This window comes from Chlamydotis macqueenii, chromosome 17, assembly GCF_036417535.1.
Source record: "Chlamydotis macqueenii isolate bChlMac1 chromosome 17, bChlMac1.mat, whole genome shotgun sequence".
Classification (NCBI taxonomy): domain Eukaryota; kingdom Metazoa; phylum Chordata; class Aves; order Otidiformes; family Otididae; genus Chlamydotis; species Chlamydotis macqueenii.
This window is the reverse complement of record NC_141572.1, coordinates 5,986,836-6,012,899: the sequence shown is the minus strand read 5'-3', so window position 1 is coordinate 6,012,899 and position 26,064 is coordinate 5,986,836. Positions and strand designations below refer to the sequence as shown.

Sequence of the window (26,064 nt, the reverse complement as noted above, 5' to 3'; positions counted from 1 at the left end):
CTTGGGGTTTTCTGTTAGTTTTGGTACTCTACGTAAGAGAAAGGAAGTTGTATTCCTGGAGTAGAGTAGTTGTGAAAAGATTTTGTGTTTTGTCCTTAGGAGTGCTATGGCACGGGGCACTGACTTGTTTTCCTGCTCATCTGAATATATATGGGGTAGTGCTTTTCTGTAAAAATGGAAGAGGCATTATACACTCAGAATTTATTTCCACAATATGTGAAATCACACCATTTTCATGGTAGTTTCTGAATAATGTTTTCTGAACAATGTCAGTTGTTTGAGAAATTGACAGGTCACTGAAGTCTAGCACTAAGGCAAATGATGGATTATCAGCCTAATGGGGCATTTACCAATGAAATAAACTACTGGTTCATTTTGGTGTGCTGGTTTTCAATAAATAGTTCCTGTTTAATTGTCCAGGAAGTGGCAGACACGTTAGCAGTATTCTGGCCTCCATAACTGACTGGAGTGAGGGTACATTTAGTAAGTGTGAAGATATGGGACGAAAAATAAATTGGTTGATGCGTTGAACAGAGAAACATCACAGATCAAAATGTTCCATGTTTCTGTCATGAAATCAGAACTGTTTATAATGGCACTCTATTTAGGTCAACTGCTCTTGCCACTGGGAACACTGATGTTTTGATGTGCTCTGTGTGTAGTTCAAGTTCATGTATATCCCTTATGTTCTTAAACAGCCTGCTTGGAGAGAGCATTAAATTCGCATTTAAGAACAAATGTTGTCTAAACAAAAAAAAAAAAAGCAAATGATAGACTCATCAAGTTTTATGCTGCCTTATGGATTATATAAATGTGTATATCACAGCATTCTATGTGATACACAATCTTCAAAGGAGAAAGTCCTGTCAAGAATGCCCTGTAGAAATATTAGAAGTTATCAGTGTTGCTGATAACAACACTACGTAACAAGAGTAATTATCGGAATGTGGTTGGTAGATTTGGTTGTGTTCTTTCCAACCTGCAAAATGACAATATACACCGAACTTTGTTCGAAAGCTGATCTGCTAAAAGAGAAAGTAGAACAATTATCAGAACTGTTTGTGTATTCCTAAACTTTAATTTAGGTATGCACTTTGAGATCCTACATGACAGATCCTGAGATGTATAAAATATCTACAATTCTACCTCTCTAATTCATCTTTTTCCAAAATTACATTAGCAGCCTGACAGTACCATTTTTTTTTTTTTTTTCTGATAGCCCCTTCACTGCCAACAAGGGAAAAATACAAAAAATATTCAGACCATGATGGGTAGTAAGTTTTAGAAAATTTTTTACGAGGGTAGTCAGTTGGTATCAATTGTTTTAGAGACAGGAAAAGTTAAAGCCTGAGGAAAATAATCTTTTCTTGAAACTTGTTCAAAATATTGTACTTCATTCATCCTCAGTAAATTAACTGGGAACCACAGACAATAACAAAATTGCATCATTGATAGCGATAGCTCATTGCTTCCTTTTTCCACTCCATTATTCTTCAACAATATACACTGACTGATCTGAGCAATGAAATACAATGCAAAGGATGCAGAAAGTTAATAGATTCTGAAAATCCATTGTTTAATAGTTTCCTTAGTTATAAAGAAATGAGGGAAGAGCAAAAGAAAAATCTGCACAGAAAAAAAAAAAAATCCTGAGGTTGACAATAATTGCATCAGTTCTAGTGGAAAACATGATTTGTTCCATTTTCCTCTCTCTTTTTTCTAGTCCATTGCACTCTAAAGAACCCTCTTGCAAAGATGAATACAAGGGCTGGCTGCAACCATTTAGATTGTTTGGTCCATGGCAAAATTTGCAAGTTAACAAACTGGAGCCAGAAGGCAAACAGGCTGAATCAGTTTCAAAAACATCACTTTAGAAAATGTCCAGGAGATATCCATGTCAGAGATTGCTTAATACCATTCGTTCTTTAAAAAACTCAAGAAATTACAGTGATTAAACTGGGGAAAAAAAAAAAAAAAAAAAACCCCAACCAAAACTTGTCACTTCCTTAACTGAAGTTAGAAGGAAACACGATCTGCACCAAGATGAAAGCGTGTGCCTTGTCCCAGTACTGTGTGCTGCTCTGCCTGTCCTTAGCCAGGAATCCTGCCAGCCTTGTGTATGCCTCTGTGCTGTGTTGCACTTACCAAAGGAAAACAGATGCTTCTTGCAACACTGTTCACTAAAAACATTATGGCTCTTTCTTTTGCTTTCTTACCTTCTATCAACATCGCAGGCAAGTGGAAATATTATGTGAACATTATGTATTTTTTTTACTTAGATTTTTTTTTTTCTGATAGGTTTTCATTCTTAAAAATTGCAGTTTCTGATATGATACATCTTGTGTTGTTATTCATCAATATAGCATGTAAAGTCATAAAATGACCAGGGGTAAGAAATCAAATTTTCAGCTGATCTGAATTGAAGAATGAACTTTTCCATGGCAGGATAAAGTAGTTTAATATTATATTTTCTTATTTTCTATGTGTTTATGAAGTAGTCACTATCACTTATGATTCACAAAATCCTATATAAAAAGACTTAGTAATACTGAAATGGTTAAGCTAGCACCAAGTAAATTAAATTGGAAAACAAGTCCTACTTGATGAGTACCTGATCCTTTAAAAACCTCTGTATGCGAATATTTTAAGGAGAGCAAGGGATTTTATTGCAGAAGAATACCTGGTTTTGAATTGTAGGGACATTGATTTCAAATGTTAGCATGACTGATCATGTATATTTGAGTTTATTCTGAAGTCCATTTACACTAAAGAATAGTCCAGAAAAATGTAGCTGAGTTATATTTCTGTATATATGTTAGATCTCTGTTTCTATATAGCACACCCATCTCTGATGCCTCTGAGATCCAGAGAAATTAAGAATTTTCTGATTGTCATTTATTTTGTGCATTATATAGTGTATATATAAACAAATAAATTAATAAATAAAAATTTGTGTAACTTGTGCATAGCTTCAGTTTGTTTGCCAGATTGTAGACTTTATTGAAGAAAATGTGTTTCATGCATACATGTGTATGAGACACACATAATTTCCTTAATGAACATTCCCTTCAATTTTTATGCTTCTTTCCTATTTTCTTTGAACGTTTTTTCCTTTTTCCATTTTAACATGCAGAAATGTTTGTGTTAGATACAGTTTTTCCTTCATTAATTAGCTGTTTGGGCAATAATAACGTTTTATTTTTTCTAGGTAAAATCAGACTATGACCATCTTAGAGAAACCCTTCTCAGAGTGACCAAAGAACGAGATTTGGCCGTAAAGGGAAAACACCAGCTCCAAGCCAAGCTGGAGAACTTAGAGCAGGTCCTAAAGGTATGTATAATGCCGTAAAGTCTAACAGGCCAGTGCTCCTGTTGCTTGTTTAATATTCCTGGTGTTCATTCAGTGAGTCACAGAAGCATGAGTGCATTGCAAACTAGGGGACTGAATGCCCCTACTAGTTACGATAAGAAAGTGACTATGCTGATGAAAGAAATATGAACAACTACCGAGATACTTTACTTTAGAGAGGGCTATGTCTGCCAGTCTAACTGGATGCAAAATGTTTTTGTAGTCTATTGAAACAAGCTGCTGGTACAAGCTCCTATTGCTTCTGCAGAGTGCATCCTGTTGTTGTTTTATTAGAGAGCTCTTTTTTAGAAGGAAATATAATGCCTGGTACATAACCACCTTTATTTTGCTATGCTTCTAGAGAAGCTTAGTACATTGATGTCTGTCCATGCTTATTTTATAGATACACAGTTGTTTTTACGTCATCCATTTGCTGCTTCCTTTTCAACTTAGAACAATTCAATAATGCATTTTGAATTGTAAGTGTGTTCTTCAGTAGAGGTTTCACTGTGTAGTTGAAAATTATGTCTTGCTTCTGTTTTCCTGGCTATTGTGCATAATGCCATGGGACAAACTGATTCTTTTAAATAGTTGAATTCATCAGGTGAATCTAGCAGAGACAAGATCTACCTGAGATGATGGGGTAGAGTAAGAGTAAAATTCAGCTGGAAAATGGAACCAACTAAGAGATTATTACTTACCAGCTCATTCGAGGGGGCAATAATTTGTATATGTTGAAACAAAGTGGAAAAGAAGTTCTGGTAGTGGGAAGGAAACAGTGCTTTGCTAGAAACAACCAAATTCCCAAAGTGTCATTGATTAAATTAAGATGGATGTCAGTAACTTGATAAGCCAAACCTGACAGGTGGAGTTAATGGAGGAGGGTCTGAAAGGTCCCTTGCAGACAAGGGGTGTTCAGTGTGATAGGGCAGAGGGAGCCAGTGGAAGGAAAATATTATGTGGTGGAAACACAAAGTGGTTTGAATGGTTCCTACGTTTTCCTTGTTGTAGAAAATACAGAAGTCGTGATGTGGAAAACTGGAACCAAAACATGCCTTGAAGAGGGTTAAGCCACTAAGATTATTTAAAAAAAAAAAAAAAAGTCATGCAATTACAGCTGTTTGAATCAGTGGAGGAACTGCACACGTGAGGACTGCAGTGAGAGACAAAACACTTGTAAACACTTGTCTGTAATTCAGATGATTCAGAAAAATGAAGAATGTGTTTGGTTAGAATGGAGTATTGATGCAGTGCTGAAACTTTTTTGACAGCCTGCCAAAGAGCTGCGTATTTTTCATCTTCTCAAGCCATTTTCTTTTGTCAAACCACTGAAGTGGCTAGTAAAGGAGGGATGGATGCCCTGAGAGTAGGAGAAGATGGAAATGAAAACAAGTGGGTTTTGAGATCTTAAATTTTGAGCAAGACTTTTCTTTGCAGAATGTTTTAATAATGCTAAGTGGCTTCAGCCAATGCTTGTCGTAAGTATAATCACTTATTTAAAATTGGATTTAATGATTTTGACTCACTGTAAAAAGGGGAAAATAGTTTTGCTGTTGGCTGCATCAGAATAAAGCTGGGCTTTTAGAAATGTTCGTAGTGATGAAAATGGCTACCTGTCTGTCTGAATTTTGAGAAGGAGAGATTTCATTTTTTGGCTTGTTGCACTGGTAAATATATTGTTGAAACCCTCTCTCAAGCTTTATTTGGTATTGCTCAAGAGGTAAGGAGAAAGTTTTACAGCTACAGGTGGAAATAAAAGGTGGTTATAAATTACATCCCTCTTGCTGAGCCTCCAAAAGGCTGTGGGGTTCTCAACAGTAAGCTCAGTGCTCCATAAACCATCTTATTCCAGCAGCTTCTGGAAACACGAGCTGTTGAAATCGCATAGTGGGCAATGCCGAGGGGAGTTAACTGTTGTGTGTGTTGTTGTGCAGTGAATTATCAATGCCCTATTTACCAGTCAATAGGTAGCACTGATGGAATAAATCCAGAATTATGTGCAAATAGGAGATACATCTACTTGGAAAGGAAAATTAAACTGCTTAATTAAGTAGAAGAGTGATACACTGTTATCTCTTTTTAGACTAATACAACTTTCCCCGCGAACAAGTAGGAAGTTTTTCTCTACCAAAGGAAGATATTTAATTTTTCTGTTATTTCCTTCTCTTTCTTCTGGGGAATGCAAAACTGACTGTTCCACAGACCTTTATCACTAATTTGCTATTTTAGTGTGAACTGTGTGCTAGTACCTATAGAAAGTAGGATTAATACCTAGAAGCTATTTCAACACGTACAGTTTGCCTATGGCCTCTATATAGTGACTGTGGGATTCCAGCTTGATAGCTGCAGAAATTAACTTCTTCAAGGAGCACAGAGTAGAAAGATAAGTGTAAAAAAAAAAGCTTAGAAAAGAAATTAACTGTGAATTCATGGTTCATAAAACAGCTGAGGATTAGGCTGTAAGTAAATTGACATTAGTTCTCATTTCATCAAATCAAAATACTATTGTCTGGCCTCCTATGCTGCTAACACTTTCATGAGCGATAAACTCATTTCTTGTACCCTGTTCAGATACTGATTTTGCTAGGTTTGTATGTTTTTGAACACTTGAGACTCCTCTAATGATGGACTGTGTTTTATTTTCTTAAATTAAAGAATGTATGTTTTTCTTTGATCATACCAAACAATGTTAATTTCTCCACTTTTTAATTAGGTTATCTACTGGCATCTAACTTAATGGGTCCTCCAAATTTCTTCTGTAGAAGAGCTGAATCTGGTTATTTGATTGATTTTTCTTAACTTCTACTCCAATAATATTTCTGATGGATGTGGGAGAAACATACTGTAAATCTCACTGTTCTGCTTAAGAATGCCTGGAAAAGTTTTCTTTCACTGAAAAAAAAAATTGTCTGGTGGATGTAAATATCCTGGCTTTTTATGGTCAGTAGTGCTCTCCCTTGAGCAGAACCTTTCTGAGCTGGCAGAGTACCTTGAACAGATTTGAAACCCTAAATCTCCTTTTTAGCACTAAACCATGCCCAAGCAGATGCAGTTAATTGTGTATTTCATGTTGTGTCCTCATATACTCGTGAAATTAATAGCTCAAAAAAATTGTTTGCAGCTTTCCAACCATTGGAAAGTTTTGACAAATATTTAGCCTAGTTTCCCTGTCAAAAGAGAAATTCAGTTTATCTTTTGAGAAATTCAGGATGTATGAATAAGACAGAAAAGGGAAGATGAAGAACTGCTGAATTAGCTAACTTATGAGAATCTTCACAGTGCCTCTCACAGAGAACAGTTCTGATTTTTTTTTTATGTGTTCAGCCAGCTTTCCCATTCATTCCACTGTAATGGTGCCCACCCATCTGCAAGCACAGATGACAAGTCCTTTGATAAGAGTACTTGGGTGAGAATCAAATTTGCTCCCCATTCAGCATCACGTATGAGTTCTGTCTCATAAACAAGACTTTAGTACTTGAAAGCCATTTGAGTTTGTTCTAGCATTCAACAGTTGCACATTTTAGAACAGCTATAGGAAAGTCACAGCTGTAGGAAAGAATGGGTTTGTTTTGTTTGCGGCTGTAGGTAGTACAGTGCAGCAGCCACTGAAACGTTTGGAGCTAGGATGGGCTATTCATTGTCAAATCCCCGTGCTGCCTGTGAGGAAGCTGGAAAAACGAGAACTATTCGAGCAAATCCCTTAAGTGCTATTTCAGAAACAGTTTATACTATACAGCTGTTTAGCTCTATAGTTTAAAGAAAACTGAGATATGCACAATGTCCCCAGTTCATTCTTGACTCCATAGCAGGATTCTTACCTTTGATCTGAAAGATACACTGAAGAGGTTCCTTCTTCATGCTTTCTTTGAAGGATAGAGCATTATTTGCCAATTGTTTTGCAATATAGAGACCTTACTGGATTTTTTTCTGTGCTCTTTTAGACATGAATTTGCTTTCTGATGTTAGAGTAACATTATTGGGACCTCTAGAAACAGTGCAAAAAGGGAAATGCAAATTTACGTTTTTAGAAAGTTCTAACCTGCCTCTCATTAAGGACAAAGATAGCATGGACAAATGGATTGCCACCACCTACACAAACCGCAGCAACGTGATCATTGTGGAAGTCAATCGTGAAGGAAGATGCATAAATAGTTCCGCAGCTCAGTGCTTTCTTCTTGCTGTTCTTCTAGTGATCTAGAAGTCCCCCTCCACTGCCGTAACCTGTTCCCCTCAGGCTTGGAAGAAGAAATGACAGCAGCTGATGTGCAGATAGAAAGCGTAAAACGTATTTGCAGACAGAACCGATTTGCAAACAGAGTGGGAGGGGAGGAATTGCTTCTCATTTGGGGGAGATTTAATTGCTGTGCCAGGGGAGGGACAGATGCTGGGGTGAAGAGATCGCTGCTGCTTTAAATACTAAGTAGATCATGACAATACTAAAATGACTGAGAGATACTTTTAGGTTAACATAGATGACCAAATGGTCTTTTCTGACCTTAAAATCCGTGAACTGTAGATCATTAAATACGTATTTTAGGAAGCAGAGAAATTAAAAGCTGGGGAAAATCACAGATCATGTATCACAATCTGTTTCTTCATTACATTTTGTAGATTCACTCTATGGTCACACTATTAATTATTTATTGATCTCTACAAAGAACTAGAAATGTTCTGTAGTAAGTTCTGTAAAAGTGGTAAGAACTTAAAGGTATCAAAATACGCTGTACCAAATCTGGTACTAAATCTTAAGAGAGTGAAGTGAGACCTTTTTTTTCTTTTTTTTTTCCTTTTTTTTTTTCCTGATAATTAAAGATTTTAATTAAAGATGTGAGAATTACTTGGTTGCCTCACCGTTTGCTGAATATAAGAAGTGTGCTGATGCTCTATCAGTGTTGAGTTTTACATAATACCTGATGGAAGCTGCTGATCTCAGTAAATGATCTCATGCTAATTTAAATAATGAATACTAGTTAGTGAAATAGGTGGTGTTCATTCAGAGATGAGATTCATTCATGAGATGAGAATTGGAACAATTATTTTTGGTTATTATTAAACACTGAGAATAGATATTACCCATGAACAGATCCATTCAACTTACATATCATATGCGCGGTTCAGAAATTTCTACAGTCAAAGTACTGAATCCTAACAAAGCTCCTAGAAAACAAGCCATAGTTGAGAGTCAAATTGGAAAAATCTTTGATTTTTTTTCTGTTGTTTTTTTTTTGTTTTAATCAACACATCAAATTAAAACAAATAAATCCCAAGCAGAGGCCAAATGGAGTATTGGAGACATTTCTACTTCTTTTGCAAACACACCCAGATTGAGACAAGTCAGTCTGTGCTGTCCCCCGTGTAGCAGAGAAAAACAGCTCATTAAAGGTTAGCAATATGCTTGATAACATTTTCTCTTGTACACAATAAGAGACATTTTGGGCTGTTCTTGTCAATTTTAGCCACATATTTGTGTTTCTCAGTGCTGATTCCTAATAGGTTTGTGTATAATAACTTGTGGTGCTGCAGATAAGGCGTTCTGCCTCTGCTCGGGGAGTATTATGGGAATAATATGTAATTTGGGAAATAAAAATCTTTAATACCAATTTCAACAGAGAAGAGATCAGAATCTATAAAGAGATCTTTCTTAACTCCCATTTATTAACAGGGTATTTGAAAGTTATCATGATATTGGGAGAATAATGTTAACCTGTAATGAAAACTATTTCTGTCTGCAAAGGTTATCTTGACATTGTTCAGCTTGTGCTCTTCCCAAAAACCTTTCTGATACTGCTTTGGGTCATTAGTAGCAATGGTACTTTAAAAGTTGGTTTTGAGTGCTGTATAGTAACTTTTGTCCAAATCCACCTATTCAGTTTTGCTCTGTCTAATTTGCTATAAATAATAGGCAGAGATTACCAAAGGTAAACTATTTCTTTTGGGTCATCATTTTGCAAAACAAATCACAAAACCGTATCCTACTTTAAAAGGAACTTAGGGGACTGCCAAGCTAATTTTTTTCCAAGCTTTAATTTTTCAGCACAGTGCCACATATAAATGTGTTCCTGATGGATAAAATGGGTACCGTTCATTTGTGGGTCACAGAGGCTGCATTGCTGGCAATGACAGTGTCATTCATACCCCTTGAAAGGACGAGGGGTAATGGTTTTAGAATAGAAGGAGATAGATTGAGATTAGACATCAGGAAAAAAATTTTACAATGAGGATGGTAGAACACTGGCACAGGTTGCCCAGAGAGGTGGTGGATGCCCCATCTCTGGAAACATTCAAGGCCAGGTTGGATGGGGCTCTGAGCAACCTGCCCTGATTGGAGATGTCCCTGCTCCTTGCAGGGGGGTTGGACTAGATGACCTTTGAAGGTCCCTTCGAACCCAAACCATTCTACGATTCTGTATAACCGAAAAGAGATTGCTGTCAAAATGCCTGAGTTTAGCGTTAGCAATATGCCTTGAAGTACTGACCAAATTAAAATCCAATCCAGTTTCCCTCTTGCCTATCAGCAACAGCAGAAAACTTTTATGTTGAGTTGAACGTCTGCATGCCTGGGAATGGCAGCCTGTTTGACTGCAGGTAGAATACATTAAAGTCTCCTGATAGTCCTTCTGCTTCCTTTGAAACAGCATATGCGAGAGGCTGCTGAACGGCGGCAACAGCTGGAGTTGGAGCATGAGCAAGCCTTGGCTGTTCTCAACGCCAAACAGCAGGAAATTGAACTCCTGCAGAAGGTAAGTGGAGAAAGGGAAAGTCAGGTGAAATAGCAAACTGCAGTGACAGAGCACAGGTCATGAAACAGATCTCCTGGTTTAAAGGAAAACTTCAGTTACCAAACTGGTTCCTGTTCTGAATTGTTCTGCATGATGGCTGATGCAGTTGTAACAAGTGGATGTTTATTGTTGGATTTACATGACTGTAGTAATTGATTTATAAATGTTTATGCCAGTGAAGGTTAACCTGACCAGTATACGTAAGTCCTCGTATTTCCTAATAGGGAGAAAATTGATAAATACATGTATTTCCTTTGTATTTCCATTGCTTCCCGCTATATTTGGCTCAGGAATATTTGTGCATTCCTTAAATGTTAATAAATAATCCAGTCTTAATTTCATGATAATCAAAATATGGGGAATCCACCGTTTCCCTGTCAATTTACTGGAACAGTTAATCATTCTCGCTGACATACGAATGTTTTGTTAGGATTTTTTTTGCTTCCTTTTTCAGACACTGGCAATTCTTACTATCTTTCTCTGCTAAATTAGATTAGAGTAAGTCCTTGTTAAGGTACTTACACATCACAGTTGATCTTTTTCATAAACTAAACAGTTGTTTAAGTACCTCATTTCCAATCTCACTCTCTGATTCACAAATCACTTTAAGACTCTTTTTTTTTTTTCCCCACACTGCAACTTGTCAGTATTCATTGTAATATTAAAAACATAATATTGAGTTTCAGTCTTGCCAAAGTCACTTAAAGCTGTGAGTGCCTCAATACTAGTGTTGATTTTCCCAATTGCTTGACTAGATCAAATCGCAGAAATAATAATGCTAATGATAATTTGGTGGAGAATTGGCATGGAGGAACAGTCTCATCAGAATAGCAAGATATATCTATTATAGTTTACTTGAAATAGAAAGCTTCACTTGACCAAATGAAATCTTCCAGTTCATTTTCTTTTTGCCTTTTGCAATTAATGTATTTTGGCATATTTTAAAATATCCTTTCTAGTTATATTCAGTTGTTATTATTTGAACTTCCACATAAACTTTGGACTTAAATTTCTTGGCAAAGTAAAGAAATCAAAGAAAGGTACAGCTTTTCTTCTTGCTAGTTTTTGTTACTACTTCTAATAAATTCACGTTACACAGGTCTTTTTGTTACAGATTGGCAACAGGAGACAAATCTTTGTAATGCTGTTTCTCCAGTTGTTTTTGCTAAGCTGTAGCATGATAGACTGCAAGCACAAATGAGGTTGTATTGCATTGGGTATTTTATTCAATGTGAGTAGCTCAGCATCTGTAGCCAGTGATTAAATTCTTGTTCAGTGGACTTGAAGTAGCATGGAATACAAGATCATTTATGTTTAAAATTATTATCTAATAATCATTTACTACTAAACTTCAGTAGTTCCACTAGAACTTTAGCTTAGAATTCCTGTACTAAAATCCATCATAACAATTAATCTATGTATTACTTAACAGTGTTTAAGAAATAATTCGTCCTTGTTACTGTTTTCATTTATTAGCCTGAAATATCCGTCCTAGGATTTTGCACAGACATTCATTTTCACGCTGAAACATCTAATTCTTTATGTGATTAAGTTGCTTATTGTGTCCAGCACACCTCCTTTTCAATATTATAATACAGTGTATATTGTCAGAAAAATAATTTAAACAAATCTGTTACCTAAGTAACTGTAATACTTTGCTTCCATCATTAAACAGGAATTGCTGGTTCACATGTCATCCAGAGCCGACCTCCCAATGTACTTACTACATGTGTATTAAACTTTTTCTTCCTTTTTTTTTTTTTTTTTTATTAGAGTAATGTAATTACTTGAAAAAGTACCATGAAATGAAAGTAGTAACTCCAGGCAGTAGTAGGGTGACAATTCACAGCATATCTTGTTAGTGTCGTAAAGTTGCTGATGAGCTGCAGAAACGTGAACTTCAGAACAAAGCAAGTTACTGGCACAGTCTGACGCATTTGCTGTCGCATTTTGATATTATAAGTAAAAATTCATTGTGTTTTTAATATAGGTACAGACTGATCAGATTTTCAGCCTGAAAGGAAGAATATGATATTATTCATCAAGATTTTGTGTTGACAGGGAATCAGATAGTCTTTTTCTCCAAGAAAGCCTTAGTACAGGACGGTTCGATGTAAAAGAGAGATAGCTATTGATGCAGGTTTTCTGATCGTTTATCAAGAACTCATATTCTGGGTAGATTTTATTAAACTTGTAATAATGGATAACACAAGGCTTTCTATTACCTGTCACTGTATGTTTGTTAATGCTCATGGAGCCAATATTTTATCAGGTGCTAGCAATAAGACTTATTGCTGTAGTGCAGGAAGATACATGACTCTGCTTGCAGGACAAAGGAGGCTTTATTACCGTGCACAACAGTGAAGTATAGATTGGGTATATGGATTTGGTTGTGGCTTCATGGCCTGACCCAGCTTCCTTTGAAACTAATAACGGAGTAGGGTAGCCCTCTTAGATGAGGAAGTTAGCATAGCTGTGTTGGTGTCCATCATGGGAGTATCTGGCCCATTAAATTGGAAAGTCTGTGGGGTGTTGCCCTCTGCTAAGCTGGAGGGTTTTAAGACTTTTCTCTGATGAGGACTGTGCAGAATGTGGTCTTTGGGTTACAGTAATAAGTAGCAAATGGGAAAAGTTGGTGCATCACACCCCTATCGGCCTCATACAACGGTTAATAAAAAGTTTGGTTTATCTTGGGCAAATTTCAATAAGGAAGATAGTGAAAACTTAAATGGAAATAAAGTGAAGATAACACAAAGTTTGAGTGGTTTTTTTTTTTTGTTTAAGGTTTAGACAAAATTTGACCAAACTTTGAATCTCTGAGCTACATAAAATACGTTTTTTCTGCTCTTATTGATTCCCTTGTTTCTTCTTTGACTGTTGACTGCACCCTAAATGTTGCACTCCTGTTTACAGACAACTTTTGTTGGGTTGCCTTGAAGTGTTTTGTGTGCTGTTTACTTAGGTGATTAATACTCTTGCTGCATCTAAAGAATAAGCTTAATTTTTGTTGCTTTCTCCTAGCTGGTGTGGTAGGTTTCTACATGATGAACCTTCTGCAATGTAGAATAACAGGCTCATTTTTCAGTTTTAATTTAGAGGGTTTCAGAGATACTTCTAATGTGTTCTTGCAGTGTGTTGAGCATGGTGTAACAAAATACCAATGCTATTAAGCTTCCCTGAGATTCAATCTCCTAAAAATAAGCAGTTATTTCAGTGGCTTGGAACCAAAGCACTGTAGTAATATTGGCAGGGCCATCCCTTCAAGACTGTAATTGGCTTTGGATTTGAGTGTACAGTATACTACTTTATGTGGTTACAGCTTACAGTATGTGGCATGACTAATTGATTTCTCTTTTCTTTTTTCCTCTTTTTTTTTTTTTTTGCTTTTCCATCTTTTTCTCTTTTTTTTCCCCTCTTTTTTCTCTTTTTCTTTTTCATGATAAAAACAAGGCTCAGGTTGAAGCTAAGAAGGAACATGAAGGAGCAGTTCAATTGCTAGAGGTAAGAAGATATCCTTTGTGTTACCTTTGCTTGTGGGGGTTCCATTCTGAATATGATAACTTTACAGTGTCATCACTTCTAAAAGTTTCAAGAAATATGTGGGCAAATAGGGTTTGGTTTTCTTCTCTTCTAATATAATTGCATCCTTTAAAGATTATAATTCAGTTAGGAATGCATTAAGCTCACCTGTTCGAAGTGATGCGCGTACCTCAGTTTCTCTTTGCATAGAATGGAAATTTTGGTACCATTTTTTGTAAAATACTGTCAGATATATAAAAAAGAGGTGATTATTTGTGAGAATTATTAACATTTAGGCTGGAAATACCAATCAATTGTCTATGGTTCGTAATTAATAGTGTCTAGTAAACATAAAGCAACATGCTAAAGAGTTTTTCCCTGTGCTGTCTGCTGTTTAGAAATGCAGGTTGACCTACAGTGTTGTGCAAGATAGGACAAACGACAACAACATGTAGGAGAAATTAGAACTCCTGTAAGAAGGTTTCTAAAGCAAAAAATTCCTCCCCAGTTTTTCAAAACTAGTCTCAACAGGTTCTTTAAGTTCCAAACATATAATTTGATGTCCTTGGATAAGGTAAAGTGTCAGGAAATATAGATGCACAAGTAAATAGCACACTAATTGCATCCGGATTTCCTTTTACTCTTTTTGTTCTTCATTTTTTCATGCAAAATAGGTTTTCACTGATAACTACCGAACTAGTTTTTCTGCCTGGCAAAAAGGCATTAAAGGGTTATTAAGTCTTAACATGATATACATATCTTAAAGAAACAATTTATGGTATCACATGTTATAGCAAGTGCATTTTATTTAAAAATCTCGTTTTAGCAGAAGGTAATTTCTAAACTTCTTACCTTCTCACAGTAGTTTTTCTGTCTGTGTACTTACTGATTATGCATTGATGGGAGGTGGTTTTTCTGCTACATTGATAATATTTAAAAAAAATGTTTATTTGTATTTATAGAATTTAATATTCCCACAGAAAATGTTTTACTCATAGGCTTTATTATCATCATATATATTAAGTTGTTTTGCCTTCAAGAATATAAGATTAAATTATTATTTAATGTCTGGTGGAAGTATATGATGCAGGAAAGCGTAAGTAGAAACAAAACAGGCAAGTGATTATTTACTCCCCTCAAGCTAATCAAAATTCTTATTTAGCTGATCTGTCTGCAACCTCCAATTTACATAATCCCGTCAAGGTTTCCTAAGCTTTTGCTTTTTATTGCCATAAGCCCATTTATTTTTAACATTTTATTTAATCTGTCTTTTGCAACTTAAGACTAGCAGCGGTATTGATTTCTGAAACATTCTATAGCGTGGTTTGCATTGGTGCATGTTTTTACACATTAACTGTTCCAATATATTTTGCTTTGAAATGTTAAAGTGTTCAAAACTGGTTTTATTTCTTTGTTTATTTCACATCTCTTTGTTTACTGTGTCCTGTTTGGAATTTATTGCTTTGCACTTCATCCAGAACACCTTGGACAGCATGCAGGTATTTTAGGGCATAAATTCGCCTTTCCCTGTCCTGAATCCTGCACTTTTCCCTTTAAATTGAGTACGATAGTCCTGCCTAACTTTGCATGGGATGCGTGCTAGAACCATTGTTATGCAAGCATGCTTGACATTTGTTGGCCTAATACCAAATCACCAAAATCACTTTTTTTTTCTACAAGAGATTAATCTTCAAATATGGTGTGATTTAATGAGAACTCAGATAACATTTTGGAAAGTTAATTTCTTGTGAGCATGCCCAGTAAGAATGGTTTAGTACTTTATTCAAGATTGTAGCTTTCTGACTGTGTGGAATTTGTTTGAATTCAGATTGTTTTGTTGTTAATGCAGAGATAATTTTATGTGATATTTTCACCCGGGGTTGATTTGTTGAGCCACCTACTGGAAGGCCTTGCTGCTACGTAAACAGTTAAACTGTGAAATTACATCTCTGGAGCAGAATGTGTGAGCTAATTACTAGTCTGAATTCAAGCCTATCCGCCTGGAAAGTTGCTCATCATCTTATCTGTCTTGTGTGAACGGTATCTGTCTTGTAATGGATGAAGTCTGCTTCATTTTCCATTTAAGAAGCTGTTTAAGTTTTAGAAATAGCACTGTTTATTGTATGAGAAACTTGGCAAGTCCTAAGTGCTATCCATTCGATATGGTTTGCAGTAGAGAATGTCTTTTCATACAGCCACTGCTATAGGTGGATCCAGTTTTTGGGAGATCTGGTAGACTTGGCACTTTCCTGCCATTGGTATTAGGATAGGCTATGTGGGCAGAACCATCATATAGAATAAAAATTCCTTACTTCTGAGAGTGAGATCACATGCCTCACTCTACAGTGACATATATGAATACATAGATTTTCTACAGTGAGGTGAGTCTGGCTGGCTAACAATGAACCAAGCACCCACCTGAAGTCAAGAAACAAAGATGGGTATGGGGATGCCTCCTGTTAGCACTATTGTGGATCTTATGGCAATTTTTTCTTTATATAGAACCTACTTTGTGCTCACTTCTAACTCACAACCTTGAGTAAAAAAAAAAAAAAAGGCGTTTTTCTTCCAGGCTTTGTACTGTCATGAGAGAACCACTTGAATATTTTAGATATTCAAAAGAAAAGTCAAAGAAGGCATATACTGAAATGCAAATAGGTTTCAAATTAATAAATAATAATAATACTTTAAATTATTTTTTTTTAAAGAAAAATATTGTTAAGGCAGCATTAGCATCTTGTTGAGGTCTGGATTGTGATGTTTTTATTTTTTATTTTATGCTAGAGTTTCCATAACTGCATGTGGAAAGGTCAGTATATATTCTTAGAGAGTTTAATAGCTCATCCTTAAACTTTCCATTGGAAAGAGGGGATCTAAAAACCCAAACCATTTTACTGCTTTGTTTGCTTAATGGTTTTTTGTTTGTTTAATGTTTTTTTTTTAAATTGTACATAGATGCCTTGTTCATGCAGCAAATAAACAAGTAACAAAGGCTCGCATTTTGATTGCTCAAAACCACAGTGAAGAGATGAAAGACAAAAAACAAAAATCAAAGTATTTAATGTTTGTGTCAAACTCCCACAATGTCTCTGTATCTTATTGTTTTCTGTTTCATAGTCAGTCAGATAGAGACCCTGAGGCTTCTTTAGCAGAACTAAATTAATTTGTGTTTTATGAATACAAGAAATTATATCCTCAAAATTTAATGAAGGGACGTGATGTTTGTTCATCATAAAGTATCAGATTAGGAAATAATACATTCACCTTTCATATGAGGAGCCTATTACTGCCTCTGTTGAGCTGCTACTGCTTGCAGTGTTTGGGTCACAGCACGTAAGACACGCGTGCTCCCAAGATCTCACATGGCTCCCTTTCTCTGGCAATTTCAAGAGTCCAGACCAACTGCCCCTAAGTGAAAATCGAACCTCACACATGAAATTCGCAGGAGCTTTGCTGATTCTCCAGTGTTTGCATGAAGTGTTAATATGCTCTTTCCTAACTCTGTGGGCACTCTAGATTTTTGGTTTTTCTCTTCGGGAATATCTGATAGAGTATGCATACAGATATACAGGCTGTTTATAAATGCAATTTGAAATTTAAATGTGTTATATTGAAAACATTACATCCTGAATTTAGCTGGTACAATGAATGTACAGGTTTGGGTAAAAGGGTTTTTTCATGATTTAGTGTCTTCACTACTCTTTTATATGTTTTGAGTAAAAATTGTAGAAGAAATCCTGAATTCCCATGCCCTTTGTCATTCCTTTCAGCCAAGGAATCTTTCCATCTCCTCATCCACTTTTTCACATCAGGAATTCATAAACTGTATCTAGGAAAATTTCCCAAGTCAGCACAGAAACTTCTCTTTTAAGTTCTGTTTTGTTGAAGCCTGATACCTCAAAATTAAAACAAAAATGTTTGTCAACAATGATGTTTTGGTACTTCCCACAAGCTTACAATCAATCTCCTCTTGGCTGGTGTCTGGCTTATTTCTGTGTGGCTTTGCATCTATAGTGAGGAGCATTATTTTTGAAAGGGAATTCAGCCGCTAGCTAGGTCCACATTCTGCATGAACCACTGTGGGAATTTTTGTTGTTGCTTTTTAATACATCAATGTTAATCTAGCAATTCAGGAGGCTTCAAGTTAATAGCAGAGGATGGGCAAACCTCAGAAATATACCTGAGCTTTAGAAAAAGTTAGAAAAGCCCACAAAAGTGACAAACAGATGTGTGTAGAAGTTGCAGGTGTTCTTGGCAGTGGTTTCTTTAGCACTGACAAAAAATTATGGTGAGCAATTTGCCCTTTGGAAATTGGGGATTAAAGGAATACTTACCTCAATATTACAGGGCTACTAAAAGGTTTTATTCTAAATATGGGTGAGAATTTAGCCGGAGAAAAGTGTGACTGTGGGCCTGTTTATCCCAAGTAGGTTGCCTGTCCTGGCTTCCTGGTACTTTAGAAAAATCTGATGCAGTCACAGCTTTCTCTGATCTCAGTCAAATGTCCGTGTTGTGTCTTGCTTGTGCAGGCCAAGGTCCGAGAGCTAGAGGAGAAATGTCGGACACAGAGCGAACAATTTAACCTCTTGTCCAGAGAGCTGGAGAAGTTTCGACAGCAAGCAGGGAAAATTGATCTCCTGACCAGTAACTCAGTGGCATCCTCAGATATCCCTGGTTCTCCTGGTAAATCTCTATCCCAGTTAATGAATGGAATAGCCACTTCTATAGGCAAAGGTAAGGACCAGCATTTTATTTGTCTCTGTTCTGCCCTGTAGGTTTTAAGATGCAACTCAATGATGTAAATAGAATTTGATTGTAAAAGTGGAGGATAGAATTCGCTCCTGTTCCTGTTTTGTGACTTGTTTAAATTACAGAATATCTCTTAAGCCTTCAGTGAGATTGTTCCAGTTTTATTTGGGCACTGCTGTGAGAAGAATTCTCTCTAATTGTTTTTGGGTATACTGACGAGAAACCTGTTCAGTGTTAAAATGATGTATCCCTTATGTAAATATCTACTTCTGTTGGAAGAAGAAAGACTGTCTGCATATACAAGCTTTGTTGTAAAGCCTTCACTGTTTCACAGTCAGGAGTAGATGTGCTCTCTTGTTGAAGTATCAGTTCATGGGGAAAGAAAGCACAGAGGCCTCCGCACTGTGTTAGCCATTACATAAAAGAAACTTGTAAATAGAGATGGGTAGAAAATGGGAAAACTGAGAAACATGAAAACATTTTTTGTTTGGTTGCGCTTGTTCAACCAAAAATGTACACTTCTCTGTAAAATCTATAAAGTAAAACATTAAAAAAAAAATTCCGTGAAAGCAGACTCTGTCTAGAAAAAGACAAATTTTGTCACAAAGTTGTTTTGCTTGGAAAGGAGTTTCATGGGATGTATTTTAACACAACTGAATAGGGATAAAATCTACAGTTGCTTACTAAACTGTGCAAATGTGTGTTTAAAATTTAGCTGTGTTTAAAATAGTATCTGAACACGTAACTGACAGGTATTTTAGAAACAGAAAAGTCACAACAATAATATTATTTATTTGAGTTTTAAAAGAAATAGAGAATGTTAAGTGAAAAAAAAAATATGTCTGTATTGATATTCTTACACTTACGGTGCCTAGTATCTTCAACGCAGTATGTGTTTCCATGATGTGTATTGAACTTCTGCCAGGTCATCTCCTATTGCCAGAGGCAACTGCTTCTCCTGAGTACACAACTTTGTTAGCGATTCATTAGCCATAAGAAAATTGCAAAGATCGAGGCAAGAGTTTACCTGAGGACACTTGAAAATAACTTGCATGTCAATCACGTCCGATTGTGTATTATAACTATGTTGTTATCAAAGCTGAGGAGTGTGCTCACCAGCTCAGTATCACCCATGCTAGAATGACTTTAACTACTTGTTCTGCACAGGAACACTTGTCAGGTAATTTCCATTACTTACAAGTTTCCCAAAGTTATTTTAAAGTAAGTATGAACAGGAGCTGGAAGAAAGAAATAATCTTGCCTTTTTTTTTATTTTATCTGCCTAAGCTTCTAGAAAAATTCTGAGGCATAGGGCCTAGAAATCACAAATCATTTCCCTATCATTATAGATGAGCAGTTATTTTCAGTGAAGGGTGCTGAACTCAATGTGAAACCACGTCAAAAGGAACCAAGGTGACATCCTTCTTTCATTTCACTTCAGTAACTTTGTATGCCTTGAGTTTTTGAACACGAGCTGTTTGCAGCTTGCCAGCTGTGGTGCATATTAGTTTATAGGCTTTTCTGAAGCTGCGAGTCTTACCTAAGTGGATATTAAAGTGCACTAAATGGAGAATTCAGAAAGCATTACCTGATAGCTGTAGAATTTAGTAGAAATTTCCGTAGTATCAACAGTATTAGCTCCTCATGTCTCTAAGGATAGGATTTTCAATCAACAATTAATTTTAAAGGAAGGGTAATTAGATACTGAGATGTTCTTTAGGCAGCTAGTGAAAGTCCAGTCTGTGTCTCTGGAATTGATCTCAATTGGCCCCAATCCTCAAATAAAAATAAACTAAGCTTTTTGAGGTCCTCAGTCAAACTCTCCAAACTGACTTGTATTTATTCTTGAAATACTAATGGAAACAACTTTTAAAAAGACCTTAAAAACATAAAAACCAGAAATCTTCCAAGAAATCCTTGACTAAAAACACAGAAAACACAGCTAGGTCTGTACTGAGTCATTAAAAGGCCTTGCTCTGTAAACATTTTCTCATAATCTATTGATTTCTATGCAACTTAGATTTCAGGGCCTGCAGCACTAGTGTATAAACATCAGAAATCCTTGGACAATATTCATTCTCCGTATGAATGCACTGATAACAATAAAGTAATGTTTGAACAAGTGGGCAGGATTTCTAATTATTGAAAGCAACCATTTCATGATAATGACGGTAATACTACAGCAAGTTCTTCACAATAGAAGTGTAATTACTTTTATTATGTGTGAGGAAGAAAGAACACAAGAGGGAACACAAGGACAGCTTTCAAAGCAAAGCAAATGACGGAAATGAGATCAGTTTATGACCAGCTGCTTTGCCTTTATTGGTGATGCCTGAATGTATCAGGAAATGAAATAAACCTAGCCAGAATAGATTAGAGCGTAAAAAGTTCACTCTAAACATACAATAATCTCTCAATCAGATACAGAAACCTTAAGATTTATTATTCATCAGATAAAAGGCTCATTTAAATGGCCTTTCTAGAGAATTTAGGTAGTCCATAATGAATCAGCAGTTCCAATAAATAAAATGGAGAGTCTAATTGTACTACAAGTATGGCCAGCTTTAATTCTGCTGAGACATTTAAATTAAGTCTGATGTGCTTCCTTGCCTCTTTCCTTGAAAAGGTGTTACTGAGGCTTCCTTAACAGATATTTGCCGGTCATGGGAAAATAAAGGCCATTTTGAGTGTATATGGGTTTTACGAGACTTTACAGACAAAACCCCTGTGGCTTCCTAAGGTTCTTCTCTAGTATTTAGAGGAAAAAAGAGACATTTCCAGAAGCCTCTGCATGTTCTTGTGAACTGATGTATTTTTCACTTTAACTCTTAGTTTTTTCAAGAGTGCAAATATAAAAGGAAAGATGCTCTCCACCTCCCTGCCACCTTGCTTCGTTTCCAGGAGGTTAACAAGTTTTAAAACAGACTTTCTAGGTCTGATTCTTCCACATTCTGTTGTTTAAGCCCAGGGACATCAGTGAAATTGCCTTGGATGAACAAGAGCACCTAGTTTGAAATTGTTTCTTATTTTGGAGGTAAAGTTAGGCCAGTTTTAAAGTGCAGCCATTTTTGCCTCTGCTCATGTATTCACAATCCACAAAAATAGACATCCTCTATGGAAATGATCAGGAGATTACAGAGATTCAGGAGGTTTCAGGAGGAATGTACTTCACGCACAGTGAATCTCAGTTTCACTCTTTGCAAAGCCATTGCTTGATGATGCTTGTGTTTGTTTTGTTTTTTTTTTTTAATCCAACTGTGCCTGTCTGTACATGCATAGAATCAGCATGAATTTACATATATTATTTAAGGATCTCATGACCTTTCCAAAAAGTCTCCTGTCCAGAATACACAGGAACTAACTGCTAACATTGTATGGTACAGCTTGCCTGAAAATCTATTCTTTCCAATTTATTGCAGATATTAGAGTACCTTGAAAATGCAGCAATTTTTAATCTGCTTTAAGAAATAGATCACATTGTAGTCTCAGATAAAAGCAGTCCCACAGCATGGGAAAGAGCCTTAAAGGAATATTATTTGACACTTTTTTTCATAAAGAGACAGGAGTTGATGGCACCCAGTGCAGATTTTGTTGAGCAGGGAGATGTTACTTTGCACAAGAAGTCAAATGAATAGAGAAAAAGATGACACTGAAGGCAGCAGTAAGTCCAGTTAGGAAGACGGATCCTTTTTGCATAGCTGGATTTGAGGCACAAGCTGTACTTCCACACGCATGGATGGATATGGGCATAGATGACTCTGAGGGGAAGGGAGGTACCTGAGTAGGCTGTATCTAGTTATTAGCACCATCTGGAGCCATAGATGTGTCCAATTACAACTACCACACAGTTGTCTCTCCTATGTATTAAGGACTCAAGGTAAATTTTATGTACCCTGTGGTACAAATGGAAAAAATGAGACAGTTGAATATCTTCCAGTGTCTTGATATTTCTGGAGTTCTTGATCATGTGTGCTCCTATCCTGGTTATCATCCTATATGTATGCAAAGCAAGGGCTATATTGTCCAAGAGTCTTTCCCCACATTTTGTATGTAGTGCAACTAATTTAATAACAAAGCCTGAAAAATCCAGGAGGTATGAGACCAAACAGCAGTTTCCTTTGAATGAATAATCACAGTTGGACCAATTATTTATAGCCTTGGTGCTGGCAGACTGATATGGCAAGCACATAAACAGCAAACAGAAGGAGCTAAATTGGCTAAAGGTTTCTGAACAGGGATGACTTTTCTGTTACATATGTGAGAAAGGTTCCAAGAATAAAAAATGTGCTCTTTTCCAGCCTGGAGATTGCTGTAAGCGGGACTAGTTGTAATTAATCTTTTGTATGGTGAATTGTGTATTTCCTTGCTGTCAATGTGCTTAAGCTGTCCTGCTGTAAATTACAGTGATGCAAAGAAAATTAATCATATTGGACTAAGGAGCACACCAGAAAAACCCTCTGATAATATATTTGAGCTTATTCTCCTCTACAATATGAATAAAGAGGTTCAAACTGATAATTCCTGGTGATGTATTTCTGGGAAGCTTGTAATTCAGTAGCAAAACATTGCTGTCCAGACTTCTGGCAGAACTGGAGAGGAAATGCTGAACCTACACATATCTAGGGTCTGAAAAATTAGAGCATAGATTCATTATGTTAACGAGAGAGAGGAAAGAGAAGGCACTCTGCACATCTGATTGTGTCAGCAGCGCCCTAGGCCGTGCTTTGCTATAACTTCTGCTGATGCTGCAGGTATAATTAAGCTCAGTTTACAATTTCCTGCTTGTTTTCATGTGGTTTGGAGACTGAATGAACAGTAAAAGGGAAAAAATGTAGAAGTATTTTGTATTACACTTTATTAGTGTCTCTTGCAACCTGGATGAAGTTTTTCTTTTTATTTGTCTCCCCTCAGCATTAGGCCTGTTTTTCACATGAGTCAATAGGAATAAGAGTGTTCAGCCTCTTGTAAGGCTGACTCCTTACGTCCCTTAAGTGTGCAGTATAAACTGTCTTTCCTTTTAATTTTTAAGTGCTTGAAAAAAAGCGCAATAGAAATATTTAAAAGTATTTCCCGAGATTTTTCCTTTTTCATAGCCTGTGTGTTCTGTTTTTTAGAAGCTGGAGAGATGGCACTGTGATCAAATTATGTATTTTAGTACTGGTATTAATGAGGAGCTCTTAAGAAATATGAAGCAGGTACTCTTGGAACTTACTGCCCTGAAAAAAGCCAAATCACTTCCCTTCATTTCAAAAATAATATCCTGTCAACTAAATTATTAGCATTTCAGTTGCTTTCTTAGAAGATAAAGGCACAGCTTGATTCTACATTCCAGTATATGACAGAATCCCCAAAAGAAATAGAAGGGTCCCAGTTTTTTAGTACTGGGCATGTTAAACAGAATGTCAGATAACTTCTCCAAAGATATCATGGTGCTTAGAACAAAGGTGGACTTTTTTTTCATTAGGGGAAACTTTAACTTTGATTTTTATTTTTTTTAATTTAAATACCTTCACTCTCTACATTATGTTCCATTACACATTGTTGATTCATGTAATTTACCAAATTAGTAGGCTTAGCTACTTTTATGCTCTGCAGTCTACCTACCTTAGTCTTTTTCTAGAATAATTCCTAACAGGAGGAGAAAATAACTCACTGCTGCTTATTAGTTGGTAATGTTTCTGCTTGAGAACAGTTACTTATTCTCGTGTGTGTTTTGTTCACTGCTAGGTCATGAAAGTCCTTCTGGAAGTCGTTGTGTGATTTCAGAGTTTATACGACCCCTTCAAATATCTGGAGACAAACCAGAACAATTATCTGTCAAACCTACATTCCTGTCCAAGTCGAGATCTGGTACCCCAAGATGCAGATTTGATTCAGACGTGAGTCTTCTAAAATTTATTACTGAAAATTTATGTTATGGGGCCGAGACATCTCTAGGGGATGGATGCAGGTTGATCCACTTGGTTTTAAAAAGTCAAGACATGAATGTTCTCATTTTCTGAGACAACTTGCGAACATGACCAGTGGGAATTTAACTGATGTTTTCAAAGAAGTCTCAGCTGAAATCCTAGTTACACAGCATAAAAAAAATGGGTGTGTGAGAACCTCAAGCTTCTGTGAAAACCTCGGCCCTCAATGATGCGTTCTGAGTGTTACACTCCTTCTGTGCATAAGAGGTGTAAGTCAGCGTTTCTGTCTCTTTTAGTGTATGCCTATGTTATGCAAGTTTGTTATTATTTTATTGTGTCTACCAAAAGGTGTGACTTTGATACGATCTGGGCAAATGGAAAAGAAATTCCATGCAGTGCCCTGTCCAGGCAGATGTGCTCTGACAGAGAAGTAGCTCCTTCTGCAGGACTTGTTCTGCTTTTCGTGTCATGTGAATCATCTCACTACAGCTAGGCTGATACCACCCACTAACAGCAGTTTCCAGCACATATTTCCAGACTGATATTAAGCCTGTAACCTGGAAGTGAAAGTTGCAGGATGTTGTCACTAAACTCTTCCATCATTCAACTTTACAGCTTGTATTTAATTGTACTTTTGAGAGGTTCTATTCTTCCATTCTTAGAAAGGTTTTCTGATTTTCAGTAGAATTCTCGTAGAAAGCCAATGGGAAGCTCAGAAGAGCTTTACAAAGGTGCCGTAGCAATTTGATTGTTGTTATTTAGGACAAATGTTAAATATAAGGAGGTATAGGACACCTTTTGGAAACTTTATTATTTTCTTTTAAATACTGTAAGTTTGTTTTACATGGGCAAACAGCCATGAGGAAATGATCTTCAGATTTTACCCCTCACCTTACAGTCCTGAATCCCATTCTTAATCTTTACAGAAGTAAATATATTGAAATTGTGTGCATATTTTCAACGTATTTTATATTCATTGCTACTGAACCTCTGAAAGTTGATAGAATCAAAATGTTTTAAAATGGATCACAAGCCTGAGTATGGCATAGAATATTCACCAAAATATTCGATTCATGTGTAGTAGGAATTCCATGGATATATCTAAGGATTATCCACAAATAAATATATTGTATATTTATGTGTAGCAGCATTACTGAAAAGTGTGAATATTCACTGCTTTTTGAAGAGGTCACAGAAAAAGCAGCCCGGAGTAGCCAAACCGGAAAAAACAGCTTAGCAATGAGACTTAGGGAAGCAGAACTAACAGGAAGGAACAGAAAAAGTGCGTGTCAAATTTAATTCCTTTTTTCTATGATTTTGGAGTTACCTCTCGCTGAGAATGTCAAGCCCTCTTTTGCAGAATTGTTCGTTCTGTGCCTTCTAGAGTGTAATTATGTGATGCACACTTACATTATGCAAGCTCACAGAAATTAAGCTCCATTCTTTTTTAGAGGTATCCAGACCTAGGGGAGAGTGTACAAATAAAATCTAAAAATGGAGCATAATGCTGTGAGGTCTGAAATAAAAAAAAATGATAACTCTGCAAAAATACACCTGCAACTTCCCTGATTGTTACTAGTAACAAAGTCTTCTAGAATAAGCATTATTGGGTTAGTTATGAGCGTTGTGACCTGCCCGTAAAAAGGTATCGGGATGATAACAGTTGAAAATTTGCCTGCATCCCCAAGTGCTACACAGGGGAGGATACCCGTTAGCTATTACTGTCCTCCTCACTGGAAGTGGAGTGCTGGCAGAAATA

The 26,064-nt window shown here is 36.4% G+C and overlaps 1 protein-coding gene across 8 annotated transcripts in view; it reads left to right on the top strand.

Annotated features, from left to right (window-relative positions):
• The window catches only part of RIMBP2 (RIMS binding protein 2), a 105,379-nt gene that overhangs the window by 42,438 nt on the left and 36,877 nt on the right, over positions 1-26,064 (top strand). For all 8 annotated transcript variants that reach the window (XM_086761661.1, XM_086761658.1, XM_086761657.1 and 5 more), the window contains 5 exons: positions 3,209-3,331; positions 9,985-10,089; positions 13,579-13,629; positions 18,177-18,381; positions 24,124-24,275. In XM_086761661.1, the coding sequence (XP_086617787.1) occupies positions 9,988-10,089; positions 13,579-13,629; positions 18,177-18,381; positions 24,124-24,275 (510 nt within the window). In that variant the 5' untranslated portion in view covers positions 3,209-3,331; positions 9,985-9,987. The remainder of the gene's footprint in view (positions 1-3,208; positions 3,332-9,984; positions 10,090-13,578; positions 13,630-18,176; positions 18,382-24,123; positions 24,276-26,064) is intronic.